We start from the raw sequence: 19,821 nt of genomic DNA, 5'->3' as shown, positions 1-19,821 counted from the left end.
GTCCCTTGGCATAGCAAACACTGGAGAGCCCTTTAAACTCAGATGCAGGACCGCTGAGTGGAATCTCCGGTGTTAACAGAAGCAGTTGACCAACTTAAATATATATTGCTACGTTAACGCGTGTAGATTATAACGATCAACATTTCACACGAACGGGTAATTAGAACCATCTCATGTGCGCAGGTTAATAATAATTATAAGTTGCTAAGATTCAGTAAAGCTCTGTACTCCGGGCTTATGTCAAGTGCTCTGATTCAATAAAAACATAACAATCAATACAATTGAAGCCCTTGTGTATTACATCGTCAATAATAATTAAACCTTAACCGGCATAAATACTTTTACATCAGCTACGCTGTCACGACGTGCAGGTAAGAGTTCGATACCTGTAGACAAACCATCAGCGTCAACACACGAGCTGAGAATAGCGGACATAACGCTGACTCCGCAAGACACAGAAGTGTCGAAACCAACTTGCATTCAACGACCACAAGTAACAGCGGACAATCCTACGTCCGCCAAACGTAGATGCGGACAGTATACCGTACGCGCACGAATTCTTATCCGCACAGATTAGTAGCGTCGGACGTACTTAGATCTTACAGTCAGCGCGTAACTCTAGTAGCGTAAGGCTCTCGAGACGAAGGCTGTTTTCTCTAAATTTAAATAATTATTTGTAATACTTTTAATACTTTAATACTACTATAATACTTTTTTTCTCTCCTTTCTCACCACACAACCTGCCTCGGGAAGACCGATACAGAAAAATCAATATTCTTGATCACCACCGAGGGACAACATCAGATAGAGAAAAACCATTTTCTCTAAAAATATTATAATTATTTGTAGAACTTGCGAAGTCCAACCTTATACAAAGCACGGTCCTTGCATCCATATCCCGATAGTGCAAAAGTAATGTACTTTTTGCTTCCTTCGTCTATTTCAATCTAGAAATAAGCATATCGTAAATCGATCTTCCCAAATACCACTGACTGACTGATCTTTTAATGATTCAGAATCTACATAAATAATTATTTGAATCCTTTCTAAAGAGCCTTTATTTTCTTTGGTGATTATCAACAGAACTGTTTTCTAATCAGCGTTTTTTTAATTAAATGTATATGATGTTCAATCAAACCCGTAATCTTTTATACATCTAGTAAATATTCCTGTAAGATTCTGTCCGCAATGCAATCAATCTGTTACCTTTTACTACTATCAAGTTTAAGACTTGAGACCGCTCAAGGTTTTATAGACGAATTGATTCTGTGAACTTTCTTTCGCATTTCAATATATTAAAAACAAGTAAGGTTATTTTTTGTAAAGTAAATCAATCGATACTCTTCCCACTAGAATGTAGTGTATAATATGATATAGCGAATTCAGAATATATAAGTCACAAGCGCTCTCGATAGCACAAAGTATAACACTATACTTGGCATCGGAATACTATCACATTATTATTAAACAGACCCTAAATACAAAACCAATAGTAATTGACAAATCCAATAATTAATTGAATAGATAAGAACAAGGAACGACAACCTAAGGCGAAGTAAACATAAAAACATAGTAAAACTCGAATATTGACAAGTAAAATCAATAATAATAGTAGATTCACGTTAAACAATAAGGATAAAATAGAACACCAATACGCACGCCCACATTATACATCTACAGCAGAGGCACAAGACCAAGCGAGGCACACCGATATGCACGTACACCTTACAACTCTACGGCAGGAGACTAAGCAAAACACACTGATACTAAAACCGAGCCACTACAAAATATAACGAATAAAGCACAGCACAAGTAGAGAGGAAAATAAGAAGCCTACTGTACACCATGGACCGCGCATACCAGAAAGCGATGCACGTGCAATGAAGCAAACCCACGGAGTGCGCATCGTTATCGGCAAGTGACACATAAGTCACGCTCGCTGGAAACTCGAGGAGCCGCCAAAGAGGACACCGCGTACGTCGGCTCAAAATGCATAGAGGAAGCTTCTATAAGCCTGCAGATAAGGAAGGTAAATCAGAGGCGAGTTTGACAGGAGAAGAGCACAAGGGGACTCGATGTACTAGAGAAGAGGATTTTTACTCTGGTTTTCTGATTGGCCCTCCCTGCAACGTCACATGCATTAAAAGCTCCAAATAAGGCAAGAAACTGCATCTAGGCCTCCTCATTGGCCAAACATACACCCCACCGAGGAGATGAAAAATTTGAGATCGCCTCTACTACGAGGGAATAAAAGAGCCCAGCAACAGGTCCGCACGTTCTCAGTCCGCTTCAAAAATCGTCGCCACGCGCAAGCTTTGCCCGAGCCTGGTTAGGTATAACATCTTGGAACTTAGAATATTTTCGACGGTTTAAAGACTTAGAAAAATTTTAATCGCGCAACACTTACAATATTTTCCATTCTATCAGACTAGCATACTTACGTTGTTGTTCATTATTCTTGACAAACCGAAATAATTAACAAGACGTTAGATAGTTGCGAGCGAGCATTTTTTCGAGTTGTTTAAAATTGAATAAAGTAAGATAAAACGAAACCCCGAGTGTACATTTAACCTGGAAACTCCTGATCTCTTGCGAACCAATCTACCCTCGCATTCACTCCACTTCGCAAGCCGAACCAACATCCCACTGAGAGGACGGGCTGGTAGCAGAGCTGGTCAGTAGCAGTAATAAAAGAAAAGATAAGTGACCCCAACACGAACTACATTTCTTCAGTAAACGTTCAAATGGGAGCTTGAGCACTTAGAAGTCTTCCTTTGAACTTTTCAGCAATTTGTGGTACTATAATTGTAATGACAGCTCTTGAATCGGAAAGAGCTCGATATGAAACTGCCTCAGCGACCACCTTAAAAGGATCTCTATTATCGTCATTGCGGCCACTGTTGGTCCATCTAGCTCTTCTAGTCGTCAATTAGAATTTTCAGAGGTAATTTGAGATTAGCTAAAGTCCAGTGGCCTTGACTTTTTTTAATTGGACATTCAATTTCTCTAGCATTATTTTTTTTTCTCAAATGAGTTCGGCGATTTTTTGATATTGCTTTAACCATAAATAAAGATCGGATTTTTCCTCTTGTGAAAATATTGACGTGATTTTGTGATGTATTAAAATTACATATTTCTTCATGTAATTTTAATATATGATATGTGACGTCAGTTTGTTATGTATTGATTTCAAACGTTTTATCACGTAATTTTAAGACTTAATAAAAAAATTGAAATGCTTTAGCTTTATGAACGTTCAAAATCAATACATGATAAACTGACGTCACAAATCACATATCAAAATTATATGAAGAAATATATAATTTTAATACATCACAAAATCACGTCAATATTTTCATCAGGATCTGTGGCCTTTTTAATGGTATTTGAAGCACTCCGTCTAAGGACATACCAATACCCGATGTCCCACCAACAGGCTCCCACGAATATGTTAGTATCATTACTAGAATTTCGGTTGCTCTGTAGTAGTATTCGTATACCGGCGGGAATGTTGTTAGGTTGTCATCCTCTTGGATAATTATACTATGACTAGCTAGTAGTAATTTGGAAAATATAGAGAGAAGAAGCTGGAGTGTTCCTCCCTAAGCGCCTGAGCGAAGACTGCCTATTGCAAAATTAATTCTTTTTCTGTCTCTCTCTCTCTCTCTCTCTCTCTTTCTCTTTCTCTTCATAGTCTGTAGACGTTCCCTACTACTGGATTTTATTTTGTGAATTTTCCATTTCTTTTTCGATTTTTTCTTCTAACTGCTAGTACTGCTACGGCTTTCATTACTACTTTTGCTGCTGCAGCTTGAATTTTGACATAAGCTACTGCTCGAGCTGTGACTCTAATTCCGACTCGGGTGCTATTTTTTCTTTGCTTCTAACACTTTGTTCCTTTTATTCTTTGTGCTTCCGGTTAATTATATATAAGTCGTCAGGTTTAATCGTCGTTTCCTTAGAGCCTCAACTCGTGATATTCTTGTCGTTTTTTTGTAAGTATCGCTTTTAAATTTTTCATTGTTAGTTTACTTTTCATAATTTTTTTCTCACCACTAGTGCAGTTATGCTCATAACTTTTGGTAGCAGTATCAATACTACTTAAGAACTTATCTGGCTTCCGTGTTTTTAAGTAGGAAGTTAGACGGCGTTATGGCCTTAATTTTCTGCATTGGAGTAGCTAATAATTCTGGCAGTTCTGTCAGATTTTTTCTGGCCTTTATTCACACTTCCGAGCAAAAGTGTCCTACCAAGCGGTCAGGTCTGAATCATCTCGAAGTTATACCAAAAGAATCTTTAAACACACATACGCACACTATAATATATATATATATATATATATATATATATATATATATATATATATATATACTTTATTTAAAGAATCACGCGAGTAAGGTATCACTTTGAGGCATCTTACAGCGCCCTCTGCCGGAACCTACAAGTGTGAATTGCTTTACTTTTTTCTTTAAAAACCGGGTTTAAACGACCTTTTTGACCTTTCCCCAAATACTGAATTCGGATTTATTTTGGCTCGGCTGCTTTTTAGCGGTTTCCAACTTTAACAATTTTGTACTATTTATCGTCTGATTGTACGACCTTATTTGTATGCAAGTTTGTGTACTGGTGTTTAATACTATTGTTAAGCTAAGCAGCGATTCGACTGGCGGTATAATTTCCGATTAACGACGCACTAATTGAATAACCACAAAAAATAGTAGTAAGTTAGTCAACGTTGGGTTTAGTCCTAATGTCAAGAGATTCTCCAATTCACCAAGGACTTGCTTTAAGACTTTGTTGAGAAGTTGGTATAAGAGGGATAATCGAAAGGCTAAATTGACCACCCCGTCCTCTGGGATTAATGTTCAGAAAGCAAATTTGTCCTAACGAGAAGTTTATGGATTTCTTGAAGCTTTCCGTATTTGCATCAATTTCTGATTAGAATGGCGTGCCAACCGCTTTCAATTCCACAAGTTGTTATTCAACGTCCCTGGCTTGTTTGGTTTTTGTTTTCCTTAGCAAAGATAAGGCTAGTATGACCTCTCATCACTGCTTGAAAATTTCACCTACGTTTTCCTAGTCGTGCTATCGCACTGTTTTAATCTGTCCCGTTTTTAATAACGGGGGAGAGCTACTACTTAATTGCCCCTTTATCCTTTCCAGAAAACTAAAATGTTTGCAAAAAACCGAATTTATTGGGCGCCAGGTCTTCACAACAACGATGTCAGGCTCTGTTCTGCAACACGGCTTTTTCTTTCTGAGGATTCAACTAAAAGGTCAAAGCGGGAAGAAGGTTTGATACAAATAAAAAACACGCACCTCAGAGTATTGAATATATTTTTTCAGGACACAAAAAACACATTTCTTTTGGATACAACTCTTACAATGCATGGGGGAACATTCCAGGCACATAAAAGTGAACGATAAGTTCTTGTCTCTGACCACGATTGCCCACCGATCTGAATCATAACCAAAGGTACCTTTTTTCTGCAAATCAGAATCTTCGAATTCGAGAATATATTATAACGATCAAAATTAATTTATCAAGATGCGCGGTAGCACCCCGACGACAAGTATACGTTTTTTACACTGTGCCGTTAGGGAGTATCGCGACCTATTCTACTTTGAATTTGCTTTATAACCTAAATGCGTTTTATTTTCTCTAATGATTTCTTGTTTGATATGTCTTAACGCCTATGTTTAGGAAATGTATCTTAAAGATTTGAATGAGATCTTTCTATTTAACATAATATTTTGTTACAAAAATTTCTCTTTTATCAAAATAATTATGATCAAAACTTGCGATAATTTCTTAATATTTTCGGTTATGCAATTCTCTTCTGTTTAAGGGGACCGATACACCTTAAATAGTCAAAAAATGAAAAATTCAATTTTTCCCAAATTGTTTAAAAAATAAAACTATTAAAAATGTTCAAGTATAATTTAAGAAACATAAAACCATATTTATATGTGCCATATTATCAAGTATGACATTGCTTCGAAGGCCAAAATCCAGAATTTCCATTTTTCAGCTATTGCAGACTTAAATATATGTGTTTGAAGAATATCTATTAGTATTAAAGTGCCCTTTGAAGCCCAAATCTTAAGTAAGTCTGCGGTAGCTGAAAAATAGAAATTCTGAATTTTGGCCTTCAAAGAAATGTCATACCTGATAATATGGCACATATAAACATGGTTTTATGTTTCTTAGGTACCTGGTGCTCAGGATGTACAGTATCACGTTAGTCCCCTGTTTTTTGGGAATTTAATAAATAATCAGACGAAACTCGTTACTCGGGGGCTTTTTGCGGTCGCAGAACACGAATATCGTGACGGCAACGCTCCCCGAGGTACCTGGTGCCCAGGGTGGACAGTATCACGTCGTCTCCTGGAGGTTTGAGAGAATTTAATAGTAATTAAGTGAAATACGTTACTCACGGATTTCTGGGGCCACTGAGCATGGATATGGTGCTATACTTAAGATAATCCCAGGAGATGATGTTGATACTGTCTACCCTGGACAGCAGGTACCTCGAGGAGCGTTGCCGTCGTTATATTCGTGTTCAGCGATCCCAAAAACCCCCTAGTAAGAAAACTGCACTTTCTCTCATCAATATTTACCGCGTTTTTTGCTTTGCTGCATTATTATTTACATTTGAGGTTACGTATCTCTTCTTTAAAAACAATATGGACAAAAATAACCTTATTCTTGCGTTAAAACTATGTCGCTGTTAGCCAATTATAATCCAATATTCTTGGCTTAGATAAGCTAATTCGATACTTATAAGCTTATTTTTGGGTTAAAATTGATTGCGATTTCTACCAGGGAATATGCCATAAGATATAACCGGTTATAAGGTTATTCATGTAAGTAAATACCCACTTGATTAAGATATTAACAGATGAATAAAACATTTAAGACTTTATTTAAGTAATATGTAATTGTTTGATTACTAAATTTGGTAATTCTGAAATTTTATATCATCACTATTAAATAAAAAACCTTAAAAGAGTTCGCTGCATCGACGCTGCAGAAAGCCGATCGCATGGAAGCAGAGCGCTGCATGCTTTATATTATACTTAAAAGATCGAGAAAAAGAGAGAGGGGTTTCCGCCAAGCTACAGAGCAGATGAAACGCTGCTGCGCATACTTTCTACCTAATAAGTTTGATAAATAGAATTGCTGCGTGTAGCAGTGGACTTTAAGGATGTAAGCTAAATAAGATCGAGAATTTTTGTAGAATAACTAAGTAAATAGTGCAGTTGTCGTGTTTGTGTGTCACTTTTTTATGTTGTCTGCGAAAATATTATTCGCGAAACAAATTTCCAGCTTGGAATAACTTGCATGTCCGGACTTAAAATATTGTTTTGCAAATGCATCATTTTATGCTAAAAATATGATTTATCGGAGAAATAGAGGGGATTCGCAATTAGTGCAAAAACGGTCCTTGCAATTGAGTTAAGTGCGTGCGAGGCTAGCTGTTGATAAAAACAGGAACCGCTTCGTTGTTTATCCACTAAACGTCTGGTGTGACATTCTCTGACTCGATGTATAACGAGAGAGGCTTCCGAGGGAAAAGTCCGACTCCAGGATCTCTGGTCAAGATTATCCAAGCCCAATCAGTACTACTAGGAGGATAACCCGGTAAGTGGCCTGTTTTTTGACGTCTCTCGGCATCAAAGTAAACAGTAAAATACCAGCAAGTGATCTCAAAAAAATAGTATTTTATTGCGGTGGTGTGTGCAAATTGTGAATAGCATAGATTGTGGGTGTCGCGAGATAGACAAATTCGTTATAGATTTATTTTGTTGTGTCGCGTCCGCAGAGTTAAATTACGCGAGTTTCTCGGTATCGCTGAGGTCGCATCGGCTATCAGCTCGTAGTGATTGGAAGCGTCAGCCATCTTGGTGTCAGTTGCGAATTTTCGTGTGCGAGTGCTTGCGTCGAGCAGGATTATTTTTGTAAATTTAGATTAAGTGATTATTTGTTGATTTAATTAAGTTTTTCGGACGCAGTAGAATTTTACGTGGCACTAGTGTTTATGAACGGGCAACGCAGTTTAATGCGTATTGAACTTTCTATTGTGCTTAACGAATAAGGCGTAAAAAACATTTTGAGTACTGTTTCGTAATTTAACGTAGAGATGTAACTGATTTAATCTTTTCATTCGTGTTTATTCATCGCAGAGCGAATTCAACAATTCTGTACTAGTCATCCGTCTAGTAATAGCGCGCTTTGTCGTACAATTTGTAATAGCGCAACTACGTCAATTTGTGTTCGTTAATTATTTATCCGAGATCTAGAGTGACTAGCGACATAGTTTAACTCAGTCGCGTTTTCGATTCGAATCAAAATTATTGCGATCTATAATTGTTGTGTTGCGTTTCGTCAATAAAACCCTTTTGTTACGTCAGAATGAGCGCAAGCCACCAATATACTCACGGTGTGCAGAGTTCCTATCTTCGGTGATTATTATTGTTCATAATTTATGAAGGAAATCTCTTTTGGCTACCGCAGACGCTGCTTTCTGGGAAAGGGAGCCGGATAACGAAATCACTTACACCAGGTTAGAATTTGAAGCGACTACTACGTTTTATTCACTCGAATTAAAAGAAAAAATAAGAATACCTTTTTAGAGTAATGTGTGTGTGTGTGTGTGTGTGTGAGAGAGTTTGCACCAGCAGGATGTTGCAGCTGTAGGTGCCTGGCGCTCGGTAACCTTGCGTCGGTGGTTCAGTGAGGTCAGGCTGGTGTGCGTGTCGGTCTTTTGGCTCTATCCTCCTCAGTGAAGGTGAAGCGCCTTGATGCGTCGGTTCTCTTCCAGTGACGAGAGGACGGTGCGTTTCGATGAACGTGGTACTTGTGTAACTTTTTCTCCACTAAGTTTTTTTAATGAGGACTGTTTGTTTTTACTAAGTCCCTTGATCATTTTATGGATTTGCACTTTCAACTTATTCACTCCGATGATTATATACGAGTTAAACGGATTTGGCTCACGACTGGCAGGGACTCAATATCGACTGGAAATTAGATGTTAACTGAAGATCTGATCTGGCGACTTGCAGCGATTCGATTCGTACGATAACTTCGGGAAAACTGACTCTCAGAGTAACTGGCTGATTACGTTCTGTCAGGAAACTGGCTTCACCCTTTTGCTCCCGGTCTTTAAATACTGCTTCTTTCTTCTTCTTTTCCCATAGTAGGAGTGCCTTATATGAGATATTTACGACTTTTTTTCTAATATCACGTGACCTTGTAGAATTTTATTATCATCGGTTTTTAGGAAATCGACTCGTGACTAGCCCTCTAGCTGCTCCTCGTCACCTGCGCGCTGTCACGTGGGACTTTCCCGATTTGTTTTCGGGAAAGCGCGCTTGTCCGATGTTTGCTTATCACGTCGTTATTTTGATGAGCTTGTCGCTATTTGAGGAATATCGCGACGTAGTTTTGCTTATCCATTGACATCTTTCAAATTTTTTTGATAGTCGGTGTCAGTTGTTCCGACGACGGCGATTCTTTCGGATAATCAACGCCCCGTGCGTAGTTGTCGCTACTCTTCTATTCCTATTTTTGTAGGATAATGCTGTGGTTGGGAAGTATTGCTTCTTGTGGCTGCTGCGATGGCGGTACTCGCGAGTGTGTGTATCTGTTTTGGGTGTAAAAATATTTGTGTGTCTCTATTTTCATTGGCGTTATAGACGTGTAATGGAATCGGGGATTCCATTACACTTTCGATAATAATTGCGTTATTGTTATTAGATTTCGATACAAGTGTGTATTTATTTTGCTGCGCTTCAACGCAGGGATTTAGACGGTCGAGCAGATTCGGTCAGGATAGTACATAGTTAAGGTGAAATAATGTAAATTTCCAGGCAACGCTGATGGTTCTCGCAAATTCGCCAAAGATTTCCGTGATCACATTAATTGAATTTATTTTCCTTTTGAGCTTGCATTAGAATGGGATAGCTAGGGTTTAAATGAATAAACACTTTCGTCTGAATGCCTTTTACTAAAATTTATAAGTATATTTATTTTTGCATGAGATCTGAGCACCTGCTCAATTCCCTATCAGAACACACATGAACATATTCGTTGAATTGATACGGCCAACTACGAATTCCGAGTGGTTCAATTTAGTGGATCCCCCTCTGGGATCGCATGCTCTATTTAGCTAACCGGGAATGTATTCACCTGGCACCTAAGAAAATAAGGTATTGATAGAAAAATACCAGTGAATGTTAAGAGTACACGAGCACGAAATAACCCAGATTGAGTTTTTCCCTCACCTTGGATTTGCCATGTTACAAAGAATAAATATCGATGCCGAGCACTCAGATAACGTTTTAAGCGATCTTGGTCGTTTGTATGTGTTGTTTGAATTAAGTATTTTTGTATCTCATTATCCAGATGGCTCTGACTGTCGCTGACACTTTGGCAAGTCCTGAGATTAGCTTGCACTGTTGGGACCATTTGTCACAGAATTACTGTTGTTGCCGTTGATAGTAGTTGATCGTGTCTTCCGTTGTATTCTATTTAGGTGATCTTTAAATATTAAGATCATATTTTTGATGCTGAACATTTTTTCTTTACGCAATAAGCGTAAAATTAACGACACACTCTCTAGTACATCTAGTGCTATCTAACTCCGATGTGTGCGATGCGTACTTCAGCATGGCTGACATGCGACTGAAAAATGTCGGAGCAGCACTTTTTTTAACCAACAAAATCCACAATAATATTACATAGATTGAGCCCACTCACTGGTGGTGTACTTTGATAAGTATTAACTTATATTTATTTTCTGGAAATATAGCTGTTCTGAATCTCAATTTATTCACTGTTCTCTGTTTACAGTTGATCAAGTGGCCAGGGTCTGGCTGTTGCATCCTGATAATTTGGATTAGACTTGTCGGGTTAGATTTTGAATCTGTACACGATCACGTAGATTTTTTAATAAGACAATATACGATGCAGTGAGACTAATATATCAAGCATATGCGCCTTTGTGAAACGAATTTTATGTGATGAAAAAGACAGATATACTCTTGTGGTGCAAGCTTTCAGTAAATAAATCGACAATAACATGATCAAGGCTTCGCCAATCATATCTATCTCTCACATTTGTACCCATCCTGATACTCGGCGTTATAAAATAAGATTCGATTAAATGTCATGTCAGCTATTTTATCAATGAAATGTAGAAAATGTTTTATAAATGAAGATTTTTCACAAGTTTGTCTGCATATCATGCTTGACCAAAGATGTGTCTAGTGAGTATCCATTATATTGACGATGCTGATGGGGTAAGGGAGCAATACAAACCAAATTCGCATTTTAAAAAGCAAGCATACTATTTAACGGACAGCGATGGCCGGGTAGTGAGCTTATTTACTGACCTACATTGTCATGTATCAGCAAAACAGCGCTGCTAGCTATGGGGACCAGCGCGTTGCGCGCTTCTAGCGTAGCAACCTTTCCTACAAAAGAGCACAAGGACGTAGGATTCTATATTTAAGAAGATAATTTTCAGGTGTTACTACTATGAGCAATCCCATGTAGTGAAGATTAAATTTTGCCACATCGTACCAAACCAGACGGCTGCTATTCGACAAAAATGTTTTTTAGGTATTTCAAGCTACCGACGTTGGGCTGCAAAATTCGCGGATATTTTACTCTTTTGAAACACTCGGCCTGTATTTATCTCTAGAGAATTAGTTCTAGAGATAATATACTGCATGTTATTCTAGTCTTGTGAATTTCAATGTCAATTTCATACAATATCATATGACGAGTAATATTCCGAACTAGTGTTGATCCCACTAGCATAACATATTTTGTACAATATTATGTATCATCAAAATTTATTACAGGTAAACAGCGGGACAAGAGTGGGCGAGGGGGAAAACACATATAGTGACTGGGAAGAGAGAACTTCGCGTGCGAGTGTAGATACGTTCTGGATTTTGGCAGCTCTACTCGACCTCGAGATCCTCGTGCCGCATGCGACCATATAAGTGCATTGTGCAATACATGTGTGTGTTTTTGCGTGTGACCCGCGCGGCGTTTTACGCGTGAGAGCCTAAGACGTACTGACTGCGACTTTGCCCTACTAGAATACATCCTTGGGCTTCGTGAACGGCTTGTGCCAACAAGGACCGTCTCGTAAGTACTAGCTCGTCTATCTCTCTCGCTCTCACTAGTTGTCTCTCCTGCTCTCTCTCTCTCTCTCTCTCTCTCTCTCTCTCTCTCTCTCTCTCTCTCTCTCTCTCTCTCTCTCTCTCTGTCTACTGCGGTCACCTGCGCACCACACTACCGTGTGCGTTTGTATTAAGTCTCGTTCAATATATTATTAATTTCCGTAATTAATTGTATTGTTGTAAGACTTTATTCTGTACGAATCTGCTCATCCTCTTTACTGAACACACAAAGATTCTCGCTGCAGTCGCGGGTGTGCGTGTCGCTTTACAAAACCCATGCATCTTCTGCAGCTAGCCGTTATCTGACGACTTTGTCAGGTCCGCCACATCTCGCAGCTTGCGGAAAACAAAACGCACTCTTGATTGTGACGAGAGAAGATCATCAGCATTACGGTTGCATGTCACGTACCTAACGTCTGAATAACTGCATTTGTTTTCGATGTACCGACCCGTTATAATCAACATACGATAAACTTGGTAATGTGATTCAAGAGCCGCTTCTTTTTTAAAAAACTATGGAATTAAATCTACCTCTCTTTAAAGAAAAGTAATATATAGATGTTGTGAATTCGTTGATTCTGAATATAGTTACGATTTGGTACTTTTAACCTTAAGAAAATTGAGCTTGCAAATCGCGCGTTAGGTTTAGTTTGCACACATTAATAAATACAATATTATTGTTACAATTTTTATGTTATACAAACATATACTAACTTACTTAAATAAAGGAAAAGGAGTGTGAATTCTAAAGGTGAATTTAAAAAAATAAATACCCAATTTCATTCAATTGTTTTCTAAAAAATATGCATTATAATTTTACATTTATTTACTATTGCATATATTTTCTACCAAGAAGTTAGATTTGCATTCATTATTTTATATTATACATTATTTATATTTGTAAATAAGTACACCACTTCAGCAGTCTTTTTCATAGTCACCTTTCGCCTAAACAGCATAGACAATCGCAGTATTCGGCCTGTCGTGGTACTTCAACTTAGATAATCTATTTAGCATACTCTTCCATCTTAAGCAAAACTTTTTTGGTCTTCTTTTGCAAGGGTTTATATTCTTTGCTCTAGCAAAGAGGCTGGTCGTGGCTTATGTTATACGCACCCAGATCTATCAAACCGCTTCTAAGCAGAAAGCGAAGATTTTTACTGCTAATGATTTTATATATAACCCCGTCGTTTATTTTAGAGATAAGCCGTAACCTATTATCTGTTATTTTATCCTTGTCGAAAAAGTAGCACAGATCCGAAATATCCAATGTATCGACCCATGGTAACCAGTTGTTGACATCATGCTGGGCCTCATACCTTTTCTTGCATGGATCTCCTACCTTTCTACAGACATTTGTATTTCGCATACGTTTTTCATTGTGAATTAAAAATACGGTTTTTAATACAGGGAGTCAAAATCTAGCTAAAGTTCTAACGGGTGTGCAGTCGTAATTACTGCTGCCTTTTTCAGTCAACTGTAGCCTGGTCTAGTCTGTAGAATAAATAATGATAATAAGCCTAAATTTCATTAATTAAAAAATTTAATTATTTCGGAGAATATTTTTTTTTAAATCCAGTGGTGCGGTAGCGCTCTTGTAAGATTTGTAATAGTAAAATTTTCAGTTTCGCTAAAACTTCGTAGAAACGCATTTAGAGGTGTTTAGAGTTTGAATCATGCATTTAGAAAATGTCCGTGCGGATGGGTATGTGTGCGTGTGTGAGTACGTACGTATACCGTTATGATGCTGGAGCCACGTGACCGATTGTAATAAAATTTGAGATGCATATATGTTTTCTCATTCTAAATTCGGGATAATCTTTTTTTTCATGATTCTGACCATTTTATGGCCATATTATTGCCATTTTTTGATTTTTGAAAACAAGTTTTTGCTTTTTTTTAATGATATGATTGATACAATATATTCAACAATAGCGTATCTAAAAGAGCATAAAATTGCCGACTTTTTCCCGCAAGGTTTTCCAGATTGACTGTTCCGTTCAATATTATGATTAAAATGGTGATTAAAAAAAAACGTAATATTTCCAAAACTTAATTGTCAAACTTTTTGAAAAAAATTATGACAATTAAAAACGATAATATTTATTTGCTGTATAAATTTTCAACCATTTTAATGCCTAGTTTTCGAGCTAAAAATTAAAAACTAAAAAATATGGATTTTGTATGTCGTACGAATACGAGAGTAAAAAGGCTCTATTTAAGTTGAAATTTTGGAAAAATATCGATCTTTTGATCAACTCGGCTAAGTTCTTTTGCAGCTTATGAAATCGATTACTTTAAACGGTATTAAGATTTAAATTCTTTGTCTCTCACCCTGTATACCCTGTATAACTGAAAATTGCTATTTTTGTTAAACCTTCTAACTCATTCAGAATGTTTTGAGAAAATTCATGATTTAATGAGGTTATGATGATCCTATAGTATTAAAAATAATGAGGTTTCAATTTTTTCATGAAAATTATATGATATTGTGACGGGTGCTCCTTATGTAAAATAATGAGGATTGAAAGTATTTTAAAAATCATTATTATACTGTATATTTGAACAATATTGTATATATTAAAACTATAAATTTTGTTGGAGAAAGTTACGTGCTAAAGAATTGGTACCGGTTTTTACTTCTATATTGGTGTTCGGATGTTGAGGATTATCTGCTCGCTCTGGAAAGTCTAGGCCACCCAAGAAACTTCAAATTCAGCACTATAACAGAATCGGATGTGTTACTTCGGTATCTCTGTTAAAAATAGTTAATAAAGATCAATTAAATTATTAATTGAGTTCTAAAATATATCTGAATCCCATTTATTGCATAAAAACTCGATTAAAATAGATAGAATAAATAGGAATCTATAGGAATCGATAAAATTCTGTACAAAAAAGGACGAGTAAAGTTAATAGAAACCAATGTTTGGTATTAACTATCGACTCCAATTCTTGTTTTTAGTATTGAAATCTATTGACTCCGGTTGATTCTAATCGATTTTAATCGAGTCCTTATACAAAAAATGGTATTCAGAATTAGCATAGAATTCGTTGTTAATTTAATCGATTCCGATTGATTCCTATTGACTATTTTTAGCAGGGATCGCATTTTGACACACGGGCCCGAGGGAGCAAGGAGATCCCACAGGTCGTTATTTCTAAGGCAACTAAATTTTTAATCTGTTCTTGAGCAAGTCATGCTTCTCCTCCGCCTAAAAGTTGTCACTTGTGCGCGCGCTATACAAAGTCAGTTCATCAACAGCTTTGACTGACAACTATCCGATTTCTTTCCTCTGTTTTTTCTTTAAAGCCCTGAAGTGGCTAGTGCACAGGCAAGTCTTGGAGTACCTTGAATCAAGACTTTTGCTTGACAATTTGCAAACAGGTTTTCGTACTGGCCACATCACAGAGTCTAAATTAATCAAGCCAACTGATGGTATCAGAGTTGGAATAGATAACAAGAAAGTCGCAGGAGTTTTTGACTATTTTGACTTTAGCACTCTGTGACACGTCAGGCTTTTGAAAAAGCTGTGCACTTTTGGCTTCTCAAAACAATTTATCCGCTGGTTTACCTCCTACCTTACTGGAAAAGAGCAAATCATCATTGGTAACAATAGCGAACGTTCCTCTCCTCGGCACCTCAACATCGTGTCCCGCAAGTACACCAACGATATCGTGTTCTGCCTAGATTCTGGTGTGTCCCATCTGATATACGCAGATGACTAGCAAATATACAGCCAATGCCACCTTGAGGAGCATGATTCTGACAAAGTGAGTGATAACGCTGTGAGGATAATGGGATGGGCTGCACAAAATCGTCTAAAACTGAACGTTCTCAAGACTAAGGCAATCGTCCTGGGCTCCCTTTATTACATTAACGTTTCACCTTTTGTAGCTAACATTTTTATAAACATAGGGGGTGCCTGGGTCGAGTTTGAGTCATGTGCGTGTAATCTGGGATTCGTGCTTGACTCTAACTAACATGGAAGGAGCACGATACACAAATGTGTAAGCGTGATTACTCGCTAATGTACGAACTTTACTTCTTTAGAAGAAGTACTTATCTCAGGCTGCGCAAGCATCAAGTGTAAGCGCTCTTATTACCTATAATCAAAAACTTGACACAAAACTGCAGCGATTCGTAAATACGGAAATTCATTACATCTATGGTGTAAGAAGGAATGAGCACATATCTTCATACAGACGGGAGTTGCAATGTTGTTTAATTCGGTTGTGCCCTCCTGTGTTTTAGCTTTTTCTAATTTCTGCGTAGCATTCGGCATATGAGCAGAAGGTGATACCTCTGAACATTCCGACTTTCATGACAGAGTCACCAAGGAACTCATTCCATATAAGCACCTCATATCCAATTGATAAATTGGATCTCATCCATTTTTGAATGTCTCTCTTTTTAGAGTATTTATCAATATTCGAAAGCGCATTATAAATAGTAATTCTTTCATATAGCTAATTTATTGCTAATTCTCTTGTTTGTTTTATGCATAATAATACTTCCATTTCTAGTAATACTATCCGATGCTAAGTATTTCTCTTTGAGATCATAATAATGCAGTTTTAGAGATTTGAGAGCAAAAAGTTGTCCTATTAAAAGTTGTGTTAACGAAAGAGCTATCGCTTCCATTATCATCTATTTTGACTACTTGGTATCTGTCACTTTGATAGCTGGAAAAGAGATCCAACGCTTGACCCCTAATTCCAATACGATAAAGTTTTGCCAGTAGTATACTATGGTCAAGAGTATCAAAAGCTTTCGCTAGGTCTAGAAGTAATTGCAATTATTACATCTGTTATCTAGTTTTTCCTACCAGTGTGTTTCTTGCCTTTTTTTGTTTTTGCCAATTGTACGCATAGCGTGATCTCATTTAACAATTTATCCACAGCCTAATTTGCATCATTTATCGACATAATTTCATCTAAGTTTTTAGAATTAGCAGAATTTGTTGATTTTTTGTAGTTTAAGAAAACATATAGTTCTTTAGTTACTGTCTTTAGCTTATTTACCGCATTGATGATTGGGTAATGGTTCGATATATCATACCTAAGCTTGTAGTTGGCTGTGTTTATGTTATGAGAATTAATGAAAATATTGTCGATACATGATCCTGTAGCTCTACTAATTGGTGGCTTTGTAATACCAACAAAACCAGAAATACATCCCTTATCGAGAAAATTGCATACAAAATCTTGACTATAGTAATCGCAGTGTAGCAGGTCAATACTAAAATTACCTATCCCTAAGTGATTCTTTACAATTCTCTTTTTAGTTAAGTACTTATCAAGATCTAGTATAAACTCAGTTTCTGGTATCCCGTGTGATCTATACAAGGCCAATATTTCAAGACTACTTTTATCATTTAAAGTTACCCTAGTATTTATTATTAAAATTCTCAATATTACCGCATGTCCTTTCTTTTTACATTAATTTATTTTGAAGTCTATCAATGCAGATGATTGATGCTTTGTTTAATTCAATAGAATTTGTTAATCACGTCTTGTATATGATCTGAGGTTATGTTGAGTTTTTTTTTTATTTATTGCGTAGAGTGTTATTTTCCACTAGCTGAATTTCATTATATGCAGCATTATTAACAACATCTTTAAGTACTTCAAGCCTTTTTGCTAATTCCATTTTGTGATAAATCGATTCAGTTGCGGTAAAGTAGGTTTAATCGGGTAATCAACGGAGTCGATATATCTATCAATTTTCTATATCAAGGTGCTGCACAGGTTGGAGTCATAAGTGTAATGTTTTGTGTCTAGCTTTAATTTATATATCGTATTATTATAGTAAAAGTTTGTGCACTTTGCATTGACTTTATCACAATCACTGGTTTTATGGGTTTCAGAGCATTTTAAACACAAGGTATAAGTGAGGATAATATGTTAAAAAATAGATTTGAAAGGAGAAAATTATGAATTGATTAATAAGGATAGGTACAATTTGAAGTCCCAAAATATTAGTAAGGTATAATTTTGAAAACCTAAATTTGGAAATTGCTAAAAATATTCCTTTCGCAATATTTTAACTACAAATATCACCTTCTGCAAAATGAATGGAAAATCGAATTTTCTTAACAGCAGGAAAAAACTACTCCCTTGGGGGAAAAAAACTTTTTCCTCCCAAGGGAGTAACTGTTTCCGCACTCTGCAGCCTATCCGATGGATGTGTGTCTATATAAGTATTTTCAAAATTTTTTAAATTTTCAAAAAGACGCTCCCTTTTGTTGCACACCGTACTTTTTATGATAAGTGCACAAATAAGGCCACTTATCATGCATATAAAAGAAATGGGAAATTCGAGGACATTTTAAAGTAAAACAATAGTATATTGAACATTTTCAAAATTTTCAAAATTTTCAAAATTGAGAGAGAGAGAGAGAGAGAGAGAGAGAGAGAGAGAGAGAGAGAGAGAGAGAGAGAGAGAGAGAGAGAGATTAGATTAAATAAGTTTCATTTCTGTACATTGTTTTGTACAATTCAAAATAACAGTATAAAGTAAAACAAGTTATAATTTGTGTGTGTGTGAGAGAGGATATATATATATATATATATATATATATATATATATATATATAGTGAATGTGAAATGATATATATATATATAGAGTGGAGGAGTGTAAGTGTTTGTGAGATGATTATGAGTTTTCAAGTGCATAAAAATATTCTTTATCTAATTGTTTGAAGTGTGACACGGATTTAGTGTTGCGAAGGCGTGATGGTAGCGAGTTCCAGAGGTATGAGGCGCTTATATGGAATGAACCTTTCAGCGTCTCCGTCTTGAAACTCGGGATATCCAGAAGCGTCACCTCCCCCCTCACAGGCCTGTGCGCGACGTGAAAGTCAAAAAAGGCCAAGATGTAGGAAGGCACAGCTGTGTTAAACAGTTTTCGTAGAAAACAGGCTGCAAAGTACTTTCTACGTCCGGCAGTTGTAAGCCATTGCAGTTCACGCCTGTAGGGGGTGATGTGCTCGTCCCTCCTTACACCATAGATGTATCGAATTCCCGTGTTTACGAGTCTCTGGAGTTTTGTGTCAAGTTATTGGGTCAGGTTACAGTATACCAATGAGCAGTAGTCGATGATTGGAAATAGGAGTGCTTGCACGAGATGTTTACGCAACCTGAGATTGGTACTTTTCCTGAAAAAGTAAAGCCTATACATTAATGAGTGAGCACGTTTGCATAGTTGTGTAACGTGCTCTTTCCACGTTAGTTTGGAGTCAAGCACCAATCCCAGATTGCGCACGGATGATTCATAGTCGACCCGGGTTCCCTCTATGTTGATGTAGGTGTTAGCAACAGTTGGTAAAGCATTAATATAGTAGGAGAGAGAGAGAGAGAGAGAGAGAGAGAGAGAGAGAGCATTAAAACTAGCTTGTATCAATAAAGTATCTTTTAAGTGTATCATTTTAATCAGTGACTACTCTACTACTTACCTGATTCGACTCAAAGATTAATGCGCAAATATGTAGCGTTTTAACACGTTTATCTAGGGCCGATGCCTATTAGCCGACGACTAATCTCGCGCTCTCTAGATAGAGATAGAGCTAATTGTTTCTAACCTCTAAACTTCTCCAAAAAAGACCTCTGTATGGTAGAAT

The 19,821-nt window shown here is 36.9% G+C and overlaps 1 protein-coding gene across 33 annotated transcripts in view; it reads left to right on the top strand.

Moving 5' to 3' along the window:
* Positions 1 to 19,821, top strand: part of LOC100118566 (coiled-coil domain-containing protein AGAP005037) — a 1,551,999-nt gene that overhangs the window by 1,127,388 nt on the left and 404,790 nt on the right. Inside the window, exon 21 of one of the 33 annotated variants that reach the window (XM_031921023.2) lies at positions 11,872 to 12,120. The exons of the other annotated variants lie outside the window; for them this stretch is intronic. Within the exon in view, the coding sequence (XP_031776883.1) occupies positions 11,872 to 12,015 (144 nt within the window). The 3' untranslated portion in view covers positions 12,016 to 12,120. Of the gene's footprint in view, positions 1 to 11,871; positions 12,121 to 19,821 lie in introns of those variants that run through there. 33 annotated transcript variants of the gene reach the window in all.

This window comes from Nasonia vitripennis (genome assembly GCF_009193385.2).
Source record: "Nasonia vitripennis strain AsymCx chromosome 1 unlocalized genomic scaffold, Nvit_psr_1.1 chr1_random0005, whole genome shotgun sequence".
NCBI classification, from domain to species: Eukaryota; Metazoa; Arthropoda; class Insecta; order Hymenoptera; family Pteromalidae; genus Nasonia; species Nasonia vitripennis.
Note: the sequence above shows the minus strand (reverse complement) of the source record. Positions and strands in the feature narration are given on the sequence as shown.